Raw genomic sequence first — 18,098 nt, 5'->3', positions numbered from 1 at the left:
ACTATTCCATATGTCATAGCCTTAAGATGTCTACCACTCAGGCATCATGTCAGAGTTACTGCTGGCAATCTACGTCTCTTCTGTCAGGAAAGCAGACATTTTCAGAAGTGTTGGGCAGAATTTTGGTCCCCATGGTTTTCTTTATTCAAGTGCTGGGGATTGTATATGCTAGGAAAGCATTGTACTACGAGCTACACCTGCAGCCCTGACCTTTGCCTTCTGGTATGAACTTCAGAAGGTTACTAATGCACCAAGGTTACTAATCAGTGTGCCTTAAGGAGAGCTGTTATTCTGAATTATCTTGGTCAAGCTTAAGTTAATCATGAGCCCTCCGAGCAGAGAGGAGGAAAGAAAACACAGAGAGATTAGAAGGTCAGATAGTCAACAGACTTGCTGGCTTGGAAATGGATGGAACTTAAAGGTCAGCTGTAGGAAGGAAATTGTGAAAACCCAGTAAGACCAGGCTCAGTGGTACATACCTAAGAGCTCAGGTACTCAAGAAGCCATAGCATGAGGATGTCTTGAGCCCAACAGTTTACGGACAGTTTGGGAAACTCAGTCAGATCCTATCTTAAAAAACCAACCAAGCAACAAATGATCCACTAAACCTGAAGGAGGGCTTCCAGCTCCAGATGAGACATTCATCTAAGCCCAGTGTGTGGTTGAGCTGAGAATCTAGCCATGATGTGCTGGACCACTAGCCTTCAGTACTTAAGGATAATAAATGGTGGCTTAAAGTGCTAAATTTGCGATCAAGAGAAAATGAATGCAACAAACGCTAGGCTTGGGCAGCCTCCACTTATAAGAGAACCTAGAAAGAAAACAAATATTTATCTCTTCTTGCAGGAGAAAAGGGGTTGGGAATGGCTGTTCCCACACCACCTTCTGTGGTTTCCAGCACCCCAGCCTTGACTTTTTTAGTGCGACAGTTTATAGCCCTTCACCTATCAGCCACTGTTTCAGGCACCAATTTTCCTATCAGGGAAGACTTTTTTTTTTAGTTGATACTGTCAGAATAGCTGACGTTTTAAAAAAGATGGGGTGGGTATTGACTCTTCTAATCATCTGACAGAAAGGGCAGAAATGGAGTCAACTTCAGAGATGACTAACCCCTTTCTTGGAATTTTAGAGTAATAATGACAACCAGCATTTCTTGTTTGCCATGTGCTGGTCCATACTGTGTATCCTCACAATTCCACTCCAGAGCAATCCTATGAGGTTATCACTAATATCAGCTCCAATTTTCAGATGCGAAAACTGTGTCATAGAACTTAAGCAGCTTTCCTGAATTGTCTTCCTCTACACCCCCGCTCAGGAACCCTCCCCTGGGTTAACCAGAACTCCTGAGAAAACAAGCTCCTCTCCTAAGAGACACTCTTTTGTGTCTTTCCATCCCAGCAAAACACAGTGTGACAAACCAAGACAGTGAGGATGAAACGGAAGATGAAGGTGATAACGACAATGACAAAGAAGATAGTAGTGAGGCCAGTGACCAAACAACAGAGCAGAAAATAGAAGAAAACAAGAGTGAGGAGGTGGCAGAGCAGGAGCAGGAAACAGAGAAAGAAAAGAGTGAGTCAGAGAGCTTGGACTCAAGTGTATCGTCTGAGACCCCGTCTCCACCTCCTTGCCTTACTGTGCTCTCAGGCACTGACCCAGAGTTGGGTCCTCGGCTCCTGGAGGCAGCTGCCAATGGTGAGAACCACAGCCCCATTTTCTTCTCTAATTCTGTGGCTCCACAATATTTTCATACCACAATCTGACCTCAGTTCTGATCCCTACATTCCACCATGTTGAAGAATCTTTATTGAGCCTTCTTATCAGCCAAGAGAGAGGTGATCAGAAGCAAATCTTGTGCAGGGACTGGGTGGCATGGGTGCTGGCATTGTGGATAATTGTTCTTACTTCCCTCTACAGGCCTGCCTGTGCTCTTGACTAATACGGAGCTGAGCCTAGGGTGTAAAGAACTTCATTGGCTGCTGTCAAGGGAGAATCTGAGTCCACCCCATGTGCAACCTGGCTTTTGTCTGTATCTGAGCACTACCCTTCCCATTCATGCTTTGGCACAAGGTGAGTATTGTAATTTAAAAAGTGGCATGAGAAAGATGCCATGTGACAGAGCTCACATGGAGGGGTTTTTATTAGAGAAAAGGGAATGGGAAAAAGGGGAGGGGAGAGGCAGACTGCGGACAGGAGCAACAGAAGAGAAAAGAAAGGCGGGGGGGGGGGGACAGAGAGAAAGGGTAGAAAGAGCCCTTTTAAAAGGGAACATAGTGGATGTATACAGGTGGTGCTCTTGGTGATGCAGCTGAGGATGTATTCTGTCAGGACCCAAAGGACAGGCAAATACAGGTGCCTGAATACTAACAGTGAGACCAGTAGGTTACTTGCACAGCTTTGTAGACATACTAGGCCCCAGAATCCTCCCTAAGAGTGTTTCATTCAGCTAGGCTCAGAGCAGGCTCCAAACTGTGAAAGAGCCAAATGTCTACTCTATGCTTGACTCTGACATGGGTGAGTTATCATTTTCCATGTGACCCCAAGTACTAGGCTGTGAATTGCTGAAAAGGTTGAATGTTCTGGATCTGGGTCTCAATATGAAAATACTAGAAGAACAGATGCTGCACGAAATCCTGTGCAGAGAACGTCCAGAGCTTGAGACCCGCTGGCAGGACCTGAAAACCAGAGCAGTGGACACCTCCGAAGCTGTGATGGCTACTGAGGTGCCTGGGGGCCCAGTTGGTGGGGTGGGATAAACATGGGAAGGGTTCAAGTATAGAGCTGGAGGTGATGTTGTGGGGTCATCACAAAGGTCCAAATCCATCCAACAAATTACCACATGCAGGAGCGGTTGCTGGTGATATTGCTACTTCAGAACCAACAGCGTCAGAAACCGTCCAAGTTTCTGAGAGCAATGGTGAGGACTCAAGCAAAGCTATGTCAACTGAATGCTCAGAAGGAGGAGATAGAAGAGCAGAAGCTGGAGGAGATGGCACTGTGGACACCTTACCGACAGATAGTTTGTCATGGAATGGCTATTATAGAGGCCCTAAGCCCACTACAGAACATGCTGCCATTTTTCTGTATGCATTTAGAGAACTGGTTGGCAGTCACCAGGCGGGCTCTAGACAGCATGAAACCGCATGACAGCTATCATGGAGAGGACTTGGCTAGCCACCTGCTGCAGTTGAAAATTCACCTGACCCGCCAGCTACTGACCAGCACCGTTGCTGCCCTAGGCTTGACCCAAGCACCCTTGGTGGGTGCCTTGGGTGCTTTGGCCCTGCTGCAAGTGACAAAGAAGACACCAAATCTAGAGAGATTGGCACTCTGGCCTGGACTGTCAGCCTCTCCCAGCATAGGCCATAACACACAGGTCCCTGGTGTGGTTAGACCAGCCTGGCTAGGCTTAAGAGCCTGGCAAGAATGTGGGGTGTTGGAACTGCTGCCCCCATTTGCTGGCCTGCGTGCATCCCTGGCAGGCCACTCCAGTGTGTGGCAGGATTACCTGTCACTATCATCCACTGTGCTGGGTCCTGCACCTGGTCTTAATTCTGAGCCACTTAGCCTCCTCCAGAAGTTGATACTGTGGCGTGTACTGCGACCAGATTGCCTGGCAGGCGCTCTAGCAGACCTCACCACCAGTCTAATAGGTCGGCCCCTAGATGAAGACCTGGGTGCCCCTACCGTAATCTTTGAACATAATCAGGCTACTCAGCCCATACTGATTTTGCTGCCACCACCTGGCCACCCTACAGCCACCCTGCATCCAGTGACTGTCATCCGGAAACTAGCTGCTAACCATGATAAGGTTTGAGTCTAGTCACTTGACCAGGGTGAGTGGGGTTCTACGGGCTGGGATGGAGTATGAGGGCCCTGTCCCAGCATCCTCATGGGTCTTTTTAAATCATACAGGTACTTTAAGATTATTATGGCATAACTCTGAGTCGATCAAGTCACCCCAAGATCACTCTGAGTTACTCTGTCACCTCTCTAATGGTTCCTAGACACAGAAGCATCTGCATGTGATAGCACTAGGCTCTGAAGATGGGGATCCTGTCTCAACTGTAGTCAACACTCTATGCCAGGCTATGCTCCAAGGGCACTGGCTAGTGCTGGATAACTGTCATTTGATGCCCCATTGGCCAAGAGAACTGCTACAGCCCTTGTTGGAACTGCTGGATGGAGCCAGGGGTAAGTATACTGCGTGATGGCTTTGAGGGTCCTACCCTACACTTGGTCCTGAGCTTGAATTCTAAGACTTCATGGCTGGTCTCCACATGTGAAGTCTGTTGCTCCAGTCTTGAATATGACCCCTGAACTTGTGGGTCAGTCTATTCATTACCTGAGAATTTATTTCAGCCCCCTATCTAAACTTAGTGGTCTCAGACTCAGAACTGTTAGCAGAACCAGAAAGCAGGAATGTGGCCACTGTCCACAGAGATTTCCGTCTTTGGCTGATTGTGTCCACTGAGGCCAGTGCTTCCTTGCCAGGTGAGGAGCATTGCTTTATAAGCTATCAAGTCCTAAGAAGGGGAGAGTGACTGTACTGTGCTGACTCAGAACTCTGCTTCCTCCACAGGGGTGCTGACCCAGCACTCCATGTCTGTTCTCTGGGACCAGTCCTTAGAACTGGGCCGTATCTTGATCGACAGTGTGAGTTCCCAGCAAGGGCTCTGCATGCAACCCCTCAGGAAGACACTGCCTTTGTTCCTGCTGCATGGTCTCCTACTACACCGACAGCTCTATGGGTTAAAGCTGCAAGCTCACAGAGGGCGCTGGTGAGGGATCCACCAGTCCTATTCAATCACCCAGCAAACACCAAGCACCACCAAGCTTGGGACCTCCAAAGAGGGAAGGCAAGAAAGTCTTCTCCAAGGACTTTGCAACTTCACTTTGAACTGAGCCTTAAAAGCAGAAGCCAGTAGGATAGAAACAGGGCTTTTCTAAGTGGAGGAATGACTTCATGAGGTGGACATGCTGGGGATGGAACAGAGGAACATGAAGCTTATCACAAAGGGCTTTGAGGGCCATGGCAAGGGGCCTCGGGTTATCTGCAGACAGCAGGAAGGAACTGAGGGGATTTTAAGTAGGAGAGGAGACTTGATCCTATCTGTTGAAAGCATCACTCAGACTTCCATGTGAAGAATAGACAGAGGAGGTGCGTCTGGAGAAAAGAACAGCTTTTAAGGAGGCTCTCAGGAAGTGATCACGATGGGGTGGTAGAGACCAGGGTGGCAGTCAGAGTAGAGGTCAGGAATAAACATATGGTGAAGAATAAGGATGGTGCCTTGACTTCTTAGACAACTGGCTGGCTGTAATACCTCTTACTAGGCTATGCGGTGGAATAGGTCTTAGAGGAAAATGATTATTGCAGGAGAAAGCAAGTTGTATTGGGGTACAAAGTAGTACTGTCTAGTGAGCCCTCATAAGTCTAGAGCTCAGGAGAAAGATTTTCACTGAAGAATATATACAAGAGTCTCAGTATATTGTTATTAAGACTGTACTCTATTTATCCTTACCTAGGAGTCAAATAACCTTGACCAAGGTTCTTCAGATCCAAGAGCATCTGTGGGCCAGTCTCAGCAACCCCAGTGCTGCCTTGCTAGAGCTGGCTGGTGAGGTCCTCCTCCTGTCCTGCATATGGTGATCTGCCCCCAGAAGACTGGGAAAGGGTGGGGTGGACGTCTGAAGGCCAGGATACACGTGATGGATAAACACACAATTTTGTTTTGAGGGGTGGTAGCAACTGGAAGGACTGAAGTTCCGATTTCATCTGCAGCTTCAGTTTTCTATGGTGGTTCTTTGGGGGACCCAGAGGACAGAGAGGCCCTGACTAGCCTGACACGAGCCTGCCTGAGTCCCAGAAACAAGAGCTGGGTCAGGCCACACACACCTCAGTATCTGCTGGCCACTCTGATGCCTAGCCCAGGTAAGCTTCAGGCAAATGTCCACGCTGGAGTGGGGAATAGTGCATTGCACTGCAGTCCCCACAGGAATGTAGATAATATCTGCACCAATAAAAGTATGAGAGGGCAGTGCTGGTAATTCTGGGATCAGAGGAAGGCCTACTTCCTTGGGTCTGGTGGGGAGACAATTTTTGTTCTTCACCTCTAATCCTAAGAGCTAGGGGAGCTAGATGCCATGACAGAGTGCAAGGCCCGGATGCAACTACTGCCCACACCAGCCGAACCTCGTGTCTGCGGACTGAATGAAGGGCCCAAGTACTGGCTATTGAGACGCCAGAGTCGTGCTCTCCTGAACATGCTACAGCAGTGTTCACCCACGTGGGTTCCTTCGGCTTCCAGAGGAAGCGCCCAGCGTAAAGAAAGGCGACTTCGGCAACGCCTGGTGCAAGCCAAGAAGAGGCTGGTGGCACTTCAGGTTTTGCTAACCAACCGTTCTCGCTCAGGCCAGTGTGTCACTCCCTGGGCGGTGCTGGGGCCCAGTGCCCACCGGCCTCTGGAGGGCTTCTTAGAAACAGAGGTACTGGAACTGAGGCAGCTGGTGGGCATACTGCAGCGCGACCTTGACTGCTTATTGCAGCAGCTGAAGGGGGAAACCCCGTGCACCTCCAGCCGCTGTGCAGCAGTGGCCCAAGCTCTTTGGGCTGGACGCCTACCTCGGCCTTGGAGATCTCATGCGCCTGCTGGGCCTCAGCTGCCCTGGCAATGGCTGCGACAGCTGTCCCGCCGTGGGCACCTGTTGATTCGCTACCTGGACAGTGGCACGAGCGAAAATGCCAACGAACCAGAGCGCATATTCCACCTGTCAGCTTTCCGCCACCCTCGTCGCCTGTTGCTGGCACTGCGTTGGGAGGCGTACTTGGAGTCCTCGGTGCCCAGCCCCAATCGTACTGGAAACCAAGGCTCTGGCTCCGGCAGTGTCCCACCGAAACTTCAGGAGCTGAACAAGCGCCCTCTGCACATCCGGGTATCTTGACATCACCCTTTCTACTCCCCATTTCGCCTCCTCAAAGTATCTGATTACACCCTATCTTGTCGACCCTGTTGACTCTTACCTTCATAGCTTTGCCTGTTTTCTGGCGCCCCCAGGTGGAGAATGGCCCAAATCCCAAGGTTCCTAAAATGGGATTGCTGCTGACTGGGTTACAGCTCCAGTATGCTGAGTGGGACCAGATGGATGGGGCCTTGCAGGACAGTTTTTCCAGCCAACCCAGCCCTCTGCCTCCTGTCAGCGTAAGCATACAAGCCCGTGGTGCCAGTGATGCCCCAGTCTCAGCGGGCCTGGATGTGTACTCCTGTCCCGTATACATGACCGGGCCTCTTGACACCACCAAGCTGAACAGCAAGAACATCCTGATGCATCTGCCACTACCCACAAAGCTCAGCCCTGACACCTGTATCCAACGAAGGGTCCACGTGTGCAGCCCAACCTTATCCTGAGGCCACCCCGTCCCCCAATAAAGCTGTAGTGGTGTTAGGAATGACTTCTGGAATTTGGAAGATTGGAGTATGCACAGAGTATAAAATGCGGAAAAGGTGCTATTGATAGAGGAAGAAGAGGGACATGTGCCAAACAAGTGGGGCAGAGTCTGTGGGTACTCTGGGTACAGGGGCCTGCTGTTAGTCATGCTTACAAGGGTATAGGAAACCTAGTAATGGCTAACACAGAATTCTGACTCCTTGATCAGCTTTCTATTGTGGTCTCAGCATTTGCATTAAATATCCAGCAGGTGGTTTTGACTGGAGAAGTTGCTTAAGGCATTTAGCAGCATTATTGGAATGTCCCATTTCTGCATTACCATTCTCTGAATGAGTCATATACTCAAAACAAAGGCCAAATGAGATTCACGGCCCCTCGCTCATTCAACAATAACCAGCTGAGCAAGCACTCCTCCATATGAAATGTTCTTTAGGGCACCAATGAGGCTGTCCAGCACAAAACTCCTGCTTTCCTTCGAAATCTATTTCCTATCCCATGGAAGTTCCAGGGGCACATACCTTTTGAAAATACCCTCCCCAGGAGCCTCCTCCTAGGTCACACCTTTTTGTGTCCCATTCATGCATTGTTGAAATTGGCACCTTCATTATCCAGTCAGCCCCTAATAGTGCCACCATAAGGGGACCAAGCATTTGGGGAATATATCCAAACTTCACCACTCCACAACGGGACCTCAAAGGGTTATATTAAATGTATAGTCCCTCAAACCCTCTCTGTTTTGAGACAGGGTCTTGCTATGTTTCAGGCTGGCCTCAAACTTGGGATGCACCTGACTCAGCTCCCCAAATGCTGAAAGCAGAGGCTCAAACCACCTTATCCAGCTCAAATGCATTTCTCAGAAGTCCACGTTCAATTTCCTCAGACCTAAACTCTTAGCTATAAACCCTCATAAAACTCAAGACATATTCTAAAATATGACACATGGTAACATTTCCATTCCAAAAGGATGGAATAGACAGACACCAAAGAAAGGTTGGGCCAGAGTAAGAACAAAACCCAGCAGAACATTTAGTCCTATAGCCCATCCCCAAAGCACCCTGGGTAAGTGGCGATGTGATATGAGCTCAAAGGGGCAAGGGACCGTGCCCACCACTAAGGCCTTGCCATCTGCAGCCCACGTGGCTTCTTCATAGCAGATGCTCTATGTCCGTGACCTCTCTAGCTTTCTGGAGTCTCCACCACAGTTCCACCCTCTCTCACAATTCGCACGCTGTCATAAACATCTTGTGGGGATTCTGGCCCTGACATGCGTACATTGGGCTTTTAGACTTTCCTCTGAAACACAAAGGGAAACCTGCAATCACACAACTCCTACATTCTACATGCTTGAAATTCACACAGGCAATGCCAAGGTCTACTGCTAGCTCAAGCAGTAGTTAGCTCCTTTTCAATGGCCTCTGAATACCTGGATGGATAAACATGGGGGAGCACTTTCCTAGGTGACCCTAAGTGAACAGTTCTCAAAGCCAAGTCTTTTGAATTAATTAAAACCTTTATACCCAAGTGCCTAACATGGGTGGCAGCTAGCCAATTCCTGAGAAACCCTCAGGCACCTTTCTGTTACTCTGATACCAAATATTTGGCTGTTTTGGGGGAGTCTATTTTACATGCATAAGTGTTTTGCCTGCATGTATATATGTATGCATGCACTATGTGTATGCCTAGTCCTGTGAAGGTCAGAGAAGGTATTGGATTCTCTGGAACTAGTGCTATGGAAAGTTGTGAACTATCATGTCGATTCTGGGAATCAAGCCTAGGTCATCTGCAATAGCAACAAGTGTTCTATCACTGAGTTGCCACTTCAATGTCTTTCTACCTTTTGAGACAGGACTCCATATAGTCAGTCTGAACTCCAACTTGCTATGTAGCTGAGGTTGACCTTGAATTCTTGATCCTCCTGCATCCTATTTCCAAGAGCTGGCTGGCATTGGTAGACATGCACAACCACACACAGTATACTTAGTTTCTTTTTGTTATTGTTGTTACTTTGTTGTTTTTCATGCAGGGTTTCCTGGCTGTCCTAGAACTCACTGGAGACTAGGCTAGCCTCCAGCTGACAGAGATTCCCTTGCCACTACCTCCCAAGTGCTGGGATTAAAGGCATGAGCCACCACCACCCAGGTTTACTTAGTTTCTTTTTAATGGCCCTAATCCCTTCAGCAGCCACATTCCTCTTGGCTTTAACTTTACATTTTTTTTCTGCTCAAAATGGAAAAATTTTCAAATTTTAACACTTTGCTTTTGGTAACAATTCTTGCTATAAATCTGACTAAAAGCAGCTAGCAATAACCATGCCATTTTAATTCAGGATGCCTTGAAATATTCTCTGCTGAATGTTTAAATTTAACCTCTTGCAAAGACTCAGTATACTACTAAAATATAAAGAAGTTCTTTGCTGGAATTAAAATTGTCTATAATCCAATTCCCCAAGAGAGACCTTATTCTCATCCATATTGTTTACACTTCTATCAGCAATCTGACCTTCTTGGTTCTCACCAAAACTTCCCATTAATCATTTCTAACATCATTCTGGGACCTCTCTAGTATAACTCTACACTATTCCAGATTCTCCCAAACCAGTCCCAAAGAGCCACAGAGTCAGGCTTAATCACAATAACAACCTCACTTTTCTTTGTTTTGTTTTTGGAGACAGGGTTTCTCGTGTTGTTTTGGAGCCTGTCCTGGAACTCGCTTGGTAGACCAGGCTAGCCTCGAACTCACAAAGATCCACCTGTCTCTGCTCCGGAGTGCTGGGATTAAAGGCGTGCACCACCAACGCCCAGCCAACAACCTCTCTTAATGTGACAAATACCTGAAAGGAATAACTTAAGGAAGGTGCTATCGGCTTATGGTTGCAGGAATCTCAATTCCTAGTTAATAATTCATTGCTGTGTGCCTGTGAAGAGACTGAGGAAGCAAGCACAAACGAGCTAAGTTGCTCACCTCATGATGGTCAGGAAGTAGAGAAGAACAAAGGAAAGAGCTGGAGACAAGATAAGTTCTTCAAGGCTATATCACCAGTGACCAGTTATGCCCTAAAACCAAAATGCCTACCATTTCTCAAAATAACACCAACTGCTTGGGACCAGGACTTCAACATATTGAAACCATAGTATATGGAGTAAATGAACTATCCTTGATTAAATAAATAAAAATTTAATTTTGGAGCTGAAAATGTGACTCAATTGATTGCTGGGTTTAATCTCAAGCACCTCATAAAACGAGGAATGGTGGTACATACCTATAACCAATCCCAGCACTTGGGAGGCAGAGATCAGAAATTCAAAGTCATTCTCAGCTATATAGTGAGTTCAAGGCCAGAATGGGTTGCAGGAGTCTGTGTTTCCAAATAAAATTTGTGAATAGTTAGAATTTTCTACAAATCTGACATTTTCGTGTATATAAGCAAATTGCATTCTTGGTTATTTATATTCCTGGTAAGAATGCATACACACAAAGAAGAAACATTAAGACTTTTTTCACAAATGTCACTGTAAGAATGACAAATCAGAAAGAATTTTGGATAGTTACTAGACAGTGCACAAATACTGTTTCCCTTCCCTTTGAGAATGATTGGAGGTTTTTTGGTTTTTATTTTTTTTTACCATCTATGAAGCTATATCTCACACTGATAATTGTTTTGGTCAATTACACAGGAGCAGAAAGTTTTGGTAGTGAGATGATTGGCTTTGCTCCCTTTCCTTGCCTCAGTGACTACAAGAGCATGTATTGAGATACTGTCTCTATTTGTTGGGTCTCTGAGTATGGTCAGAGTCCCTCTCAATCTATATTGATAGGGAGAAAAAAATCATACTGGATGTGAGATGGCTCAGTAGCTAACGGCAACTGACTCTAAGACTGACAACAGGGGTTGAATCCATGGGAACCACAAAATAGAACAGATTCCCAACAAATGTCTCTGACTTACACACACACCATGGTACGCATGTAACACTGCTTTCTCCAAATGAAAGAGATAAAAAAATGTAAAAAAAAGAAACATCTTAAAATTACCACATTGCAAGGTGGCCCAGTCATTCCTAAGTACACTAACAGTTTAAGCAATCAATAAATTGTGGGTTTATTCACATTAATAAAAAAGAATATAGTTGCCCTCAGTATGGATGCATGGTAAGAGGTGAGTACAAAAAGCCAGACACATGGAAAGGCTTTTTAGGTATGGAAGCTTAAGTGGTTAGACCATGTAGAGGACCAAAGACATAACATTAAGTAAAGATGGCGGAAATTTTGTGGGAGCAAGAAAAAGTTGCCATCAGCCTCTCTGGGTCTGTGGATTGTAGAATGATTACCCTTTGCTTAACAGATAATGTCCAAGAGTACATACCATCTTGTCTTTCTGAGGCTTGGTTATCTCATTCAGGATGATCTTTTCTAGTCACTATTCATTTGCCTGAAAATTTCATGATTTTATAATTTAGCTTTCAAATTTCATTTTACATTCCAACCACAGTTGTTCCTCCCCCTTCTCTCACCCCCTTCTTCCCCCTAGCCTACCCCGAGTTCACACCTCCTCATGGGTAAGGTCTCCCATGAGGAGTCAACATAGTTTGGCACAACGGGTTGGGGTAGGGCCAAGTCCCTCTCCCATGCATTAAGTCTGAGCATGGCATCCCACCATAAGGAATGTGTAGGCTCCAACAAGCTAGCTCATGTACCAGAACTATATCATGGTCCTACTGCCAGGGGCCCCTCAGATAATCCAAGCTTCACAACTGTCTCCCACATATGGAGAGCCTAGTTCATCAGTGCCCTGGAGTCTTCACAGGTGTCAGTCTACAGTTCATGAGTTCCTTTTAGCTTGGTTCAGCTGTCTCTGTAGATTTTTCCATCGTGTTGACTTCCCTTGCTCATATATTCCCTTCCCCCTCCTTCTGACTGTATTCCATCATTTACTGGATGAAGGCTCTAGGATGATAGTTGGGGTATTCAGCAGACTGTATGGGGTATGCCTGTTCAGACATCCTCTTCACTATTGCTAGGAGTCTTAGCTGGGGTCCTCCTTGTGGATCCTTGGGAGTTACCCTAGCACCGGGTTTCTCCCTAGCCCCTTAGTGGTTCTATTATCTCTTTCACTGCTCTTCCACTGCATCCATCCCCTCCTCGACCATCCTTTTCCCTCATGTTCTCATCTCCCTTCTCTCCCCCTTACTATCCCCACCCCCAGTTTACCCTGTAGACCCCATCTAATTTCCTTTCCCAGGGTTTTCCATGTGTCCCTCTTAGGGTCCTCCTTGTTACCTAGCTTCTCTGGAGCTGTGGATTGTAGCCTGTTTATCCTTTGCTTTACATCTAATATCCACATATGAGTGTTTGTCTTTCTGAAACTGGGTTACCTCACTCAGGATTTTTTTTTCTTTTTTCTAGTCCCATCCATTTGCCTGAAAAATTCATGAGGTCGTCATTTTTTTTTTTTTTACAGCTGAGTAGTACTCCACTGTGTAAATGTATTACATTTTCCTTATCCATTCTTCAGTTGAGGGGAGTCTAGATCATTTCCAGGTTATGGCTACTACATGCTCAACATCCTTAATCATCAATGGAATGTAAATCAAAACGACTTTGAGATACCACCTTACACCTACCAGAATGGCTAAGATAAAAAATACTGAGGACATCTTATGTTGGAGAGGATATGAAGTCAAGGGAAACACTCCTACACTGCTGAAGGGAGTGCAAACCTGTATAGTCACTTTGGAAATCAGTAAGGCAGTTTCTAAGAAAATTGGGAATCAATCTACCTCAAGACCCAGCAATATCACTCTTGGACACTTACTTGCTCAGTGAAGTCATTGTTCTTTTTTTTTTAATGTAAAGTCACTGTTTTTAACAGCTGAGTAGTACTCCTTTGTGTAAATGTACCTTATTTTCTTGAGAGCTTGTTTGGGGGGTTCTAGCAGGGGAGTGCAGCTACTCATATACCCTTGACCGAAGACAGGTCCTCTTCTATTCAGGGAAGGTCGTCCTCTTCCACTAAGTGCGCAGCTTCAAGAGGGACACACATGGAACAATGAGGAAGGGGACACCCACCTAACCAGCCAGACCAGCCGAATCAACCCTGGCGATCAATGGGGTGACAGATGTCGCAGCCAGATCGCCCTCACATCCTAAATGTTTTCTTTATCCATTCTTTAGTTGAGAGACATCTAGATTGTTTCCAGTCTCTGGTATTATGAATAAAGCTGCAATGGACATGGTTGAGCAAGTGTCAGTGTAGTAGGATGAAGCATCCTTTGGGTATATACCCCAGAATGGAATAGCTGGATCCTGAGGTAGATTCAGTCCGAATTTTCTGAGACGCTTCTATATTGACTTCTTTAGTGGCTGTAATAGTTTGCACTCCTACCAGCAATGGAGACATATTCTCCTTGCTCCACATCCTCACCAGAATGAGCTATCACTTGTGTTTCTGGTCTTAGCCAACCTGACAGTTGTTTTCATTTGCGTTTCCCTGATGACTAAGGATGTTGAACACTTCCTTGCATGTTTCTCATTCGAGATTCCTCTATTGAGAGAGCTTAGATCTCCACTCCATTTTTTAAATTGTTTTGTTGATGTCTAGTTTTTTTTAGTTCTTTATATATTTTGGATATTTGCCCTGTATCAGATGCGGGGTTGGTGAAAATCTTCTGTATGCTGCTGTTCTGTTCTATTCATAGTGTCCTTTGCCTTCCAGAAGCTTTTCAGTTTTACAAGGTCCCCTTTATTGTTGATCTTAGTGCCTGCTTGATTGGTATTCTGTTCAGGAAGTTATCTCCTGTGGCAAGGCATTCAAGGCTATCCTCTACTTTCTCTTTTACCAGGTTCAGTGTGTCTGGTTTTATGAGGTCTTTGATTCACTTGGACTTGAGTTCTATGTAGGCTGACAGATATGGATCTATTTGGAATCTTCAAAACATTGACATCCAGTAAGACCAGCTCCATTTACTGAAGATGCTTTCTTTTTCCCATTATGTATTTCTGGCTTCTTAATAAAAAATCAGATGTCCATAGGTGTGTGGATTTATGTCTGGGCCTTTTATTTTCATGGATCAACTTGTTTTTATGTCAATACAATAAGTTTTTTGGTTTTTTTAACTGTAGCTCTGTAGAGCTTAAAATCAGGGATGGTGATATCCTGGGTGTTTTGTTTTTTCATTGGAAGTTGAGTGTTGTCCTTTCAAGGTCTGTGAAGACTTGTGTTAGAATTTTGATGGGGATTGAGCTGAATCTGTAGATTGCTTTTGGTAAAATGGCAATTTTTACTATGGTACACTTTTCCTACCAATCCATGAGCATAGGAAATCTTTCCATCTGTTGATATCTTCTTCAATCTCTTTCTTCAAAGACTAAGTTTTTGTCATACAAGTCTTTCACTTGCTTGGTTAGAATTACCTCAAGATATTTTATATTGCTTGTGGCTATTGTGAAGGGTGTTGTTTCCCTGATTTCTTTTCAATCCATTTGTCATTTGTGTATAGGAGAGCTACTAATTTTTCATCCTTATATTTATTTGTTTATTTTAGTTAATTCTGGGAGGGTGCATGGATCTCCTTGAGAAGTCAAAATAAAGTAGATTTTATGGGTGGACTGGGAGTGGGTGGGGATGGGATGGGAACAGGAAGGATAAGGTGGGGTTGGGTGGGAGGCATGGAGAGAGAGAGTACTGGGAGAGATGACAGAACTGAGAGGCATGGGGGGAGGCAAATGTAGAAACTTAGTGCAGTGGAAATTCCCTGGAATCTATGAGAAAGACCCAATTGAAGTCTCTTACAACCAGGCAATGCTCCTAGCAGTCGGACAGGGACATTAACCCAGACACAAAACCTTCAACTTACAATCTGTCCTTCCTGCAAGACATGCAATGGTGACACAGAACTGGCCAAACATTAGGCAGAGTCAGGGGAACCCTGAAGAAGGGAAGGAGGGATTGTAGGAGCAGAGGGTTTAAGAATACCAGGAGAACATGGGCCACAGAATCAACTAAGCAGGGCTCATGTCAGCTCACAGAGACTGAAGCAATAAACAGGGAGGCTGTATGTGTCTGAACTAGGTCCTCTGCATATATGGTATGGTTGTGTAGATTGGTGTTCTTGTGGGACTTCCAACAATGGGAGTGGGGAGGGCTACTATCTCTGACTCCTTTGCCTGCACTTGGAACCTTTTCCCTCCTACTGGGTTGCCTTGTCCAGCCTTGATATGAAGGTTTGTGCCTAGTCTTGTTGTATCTTGTTAGGCCATGTTCAGTGGATATCCCTGGAAAGCCTGTTCTTTTTTTAAAAAAGGGAAACAGAGAAGTTGATCTGGGGAGGGGGAAGTTGGGGGATAGACTGGAAGGAGTGGAGGAAGGGGAAACTGTGGTCAGGATGTAATGTATGAGAGAAGAATAAAGGAACACTCTAATCACACCAAAAAAGTTGCTTGTGTTTGGGAAGTGGCTTCTGCTGCATAATCTGAGTGACTACCAGTGGCTTTGAGATAAATCAGAGTTAAATATTATTTCATATACTTTTCTTTATAGGTGCTTTGTCCCTTTCAATTAAAAGGGCTTTTAAGAGATTACTAGTGCCTCAGGAAAACAGCAATGTATTTCTCACTAAAGTGAAGCCTAAACCCGATGCTCCTATTGTGGGTGACTCTAGATTTGGTAATGCTCAGGGATCTAGGCACCTCTGTTCCAGTGCATCAAATTGGACAACGTGGAAATAACATGGGGAACTGTTTGTTAAAAGATCCAAGTCTGCCAGGTGGATCTCTCTGAGTTCAAGGCCAGCCTGGTCTACAATGAGTTCCAGGACAGTCTCCAAGGCTACACAGAGAAACCCTGTCTCAAAAAACCAATGGGGCAGGGGAAGAAAAGGATTCAAGTCTGGAAACCAACTGTCTCAACTCAACTCAACCTGCTGACATACAACACTATGGGAAGATGGGGAATATAGTATAGTTGACTTCCCAGGAGGAAAATGAATGTGTGAAGAGCACTGGTAATTCTCCACTACAACACACATATACTTAAACCATCAAGTATTGTGTCAAGGATATTTATGAGTCTAGGGATATAGGAGGGGGACAGGAGAAAATGGTTTGGAGCCATACACGGTGACTGGTACTTTTCATCAGCACAAGGAAAAACTGTCACCTGCTGCCTGGCCTGCTTTTCAGTTTTGGCAGGATAAATGTGCATGGGTTTCCTGTGGCTCCTTGAAAGGTAACCAACTAGTCTTGAGGTATGTAGGGACCTTCTCTGGAACAGCTTCTTGTTAGGTGAGGCTCTTTAGCACTAGGTGGCAGTAGATGCACTGTGTCCTAGGTTGCTGCGTGTTGCTGTAGTCAAACACTGAAAAACCAACTTGAAAAGGAAAGGGTTTATTACATCCTACAGGGTTAGAGCAGGTCATCAAAGGAAGCCAGGACAGGAGGTTGAGGCAGGAACTGAAGTAGAGGCCATAATGCAGCTTAACTAGTTTGCTTGCCCTGGTTAATTCAATTACCTTTCTTACTAGCCCGGCCTACCTGCTATGAGTGGCAATGCCCAGAGTGGGCTGGGCCCCCCACACAATGAACGAGAAAATGCCTTACAGGCCAATCTCATGGAGGCATCTTCTCAGCTGAGATGCTCTCCTCCTAAGTTACTCTAGTTGACACAAACTAACCAGCATACACTGTCAGGGTTAGGAGCTATGGACTTGAGGGACAGTTAGGTAATATCATAAGGAATCAACTAAAGTCAGTTAATGCACATGTCCCTCTGGGGAGCTCTGGGGACCTCAGCATTACATACAAGACTTAATATTTAAATGTTTGTTTTGGTAAAACATACCAATGATGTATTAATTAAATTTAATCTTCTCTGATATACTTTCCTCCATTCCAATCCCCAAACAAACAGAAAAGGTAAAGAATGAGTAAAAGGGGGGGCTGGAGAGATGGCTCAGTGGTTAAGAGCACTGACTGCTCTCCCAGAGGACCTGGATTCAATTCCCAGCACCCACATGGCAGCTCACAGCTGTCTGTAACTTCAGTTCCAGGGGACCTGACACCCACGGCAAAATACCAATGAACATAAAAAAGAATGAATAAGAGATCATATTCCTGGGCTGGAGAGATGGCTCAGAGGTTAGAAGCACTGACTGCCCTTCCAGAGGTCCTGAGTTCAATTCCCAGCAACCACATGGTGGCTCACAGCCATCTGTAATGAGATCTGGTGTCCTCTTCTGGTGTTCAGACATAATGGAAGCAAGATGTTGTGTTCACAATAAATAAATCTTTAAAAAAAAAAAAAGAGATCATTTTCCTTGGGGCGGTAGTGGCACACGCCTTTAATTCCAGCACTCAGGAGGCAGAGGCAGAGACAGAGGCAGGTGGATCTCTATACGTTCAAGACCAGACTGGTCTACAAAGCTAGTTCTAGGACAGCTAGGACTGTTACACAGAGAAATCCTGTATTGACACACCTCCCCCCAAAAAGAGATCAGATTCCCCCACGGAACTGAAGAGAACAGTTTGACACTTAGGAGCTATTGATAAGTTACTGAAATGTGGGAAGTGGCAGAGAAGGAAAATGTATTTAAAGGGTTTTTTTTTTTTATTTAGGCTGGATTCAGTCATCATAGAGAACATAACATATTTATACCAGA

General features: G+C 45.5%; 1 protein-coding gene across 1 annotated transcript in view; it reads left to right on the top strand.

Moving 5' to 3' along the window:
• The window catches only part of Dnhd1 (dynein heavy chain domain 1), a 68,514-nt gene extending 57,885 nt beyond the window's left edge, over positions 1 to 10,629 (top strand). Inside the window, exons 33-43 of the mRNA XM_040756984.1 lie at positions 1,399 to 1,695; positions 1,918 to 2,070; positions 2,545 to 2,723; positions 2,846 to 3,811; positions 4,008 to 4,194; positions 4,381 to 4,494; positions 4,583 to 4,781; positions 5,527 to 5,618; positions 5,783 to 5,932; positions 6,125 to 6,933; positions 7,056 to 10,629. Coding sequence (XP_040612918.1) covers positions 1,399 to 1,695; positions 1,918 to 2,070; positions 2,545 to 2,723; positions 2,846 to 3,811; positions 4,008 to 4,194; positions 4,381 to 4,494; positions 4,583 to 4,781; positions 5,527 to 5,618; positions 5,783 to 5,932; positions 6,125 to 6,933; positions 7,056 to 7,406 — 3,497 coding nt within the window. The 3' untranslated portion in view covers positions 7,407 to 10,629. The remainder of the gene's footprint in view (positions 1 to 1,398; positions 1,696 to 1,917; positions 2,071 to 2,544; positions 2,724 to 2,845; positions 3,812 to 4,007; positions 4,195 to 4,380; positions 4,495 to 4,582; positions 4,782 to 5,526; positions 5,619 to 5,782; positions 5,933 to 6,124; positions 6,934 to 7,055) is intronic.
• Positions 10,630 to 18,098: the final 7,469 nt, after the last annotated feature.

This window comes from Mesocricetus auratus, unplaced genomic scaffold (genome assembly GCF_017639785.1).
Source record: "Mesocricetus auratus isolate SY011 unplaced genomic scaffold, BCM_Maur_2.0 Super-Scaffold_4256, whole genome shotgun sequence".
NCBI classification, from domain to species: Eukaryota; Metazoa; Chordata; class Mammalia; order Rodentia; family Cricetidae; genus Mesocricetus; species Mesocricetus auratus.
This window is presented reverse-complemented; position numbering and strand designations above follow the sequence as displayed.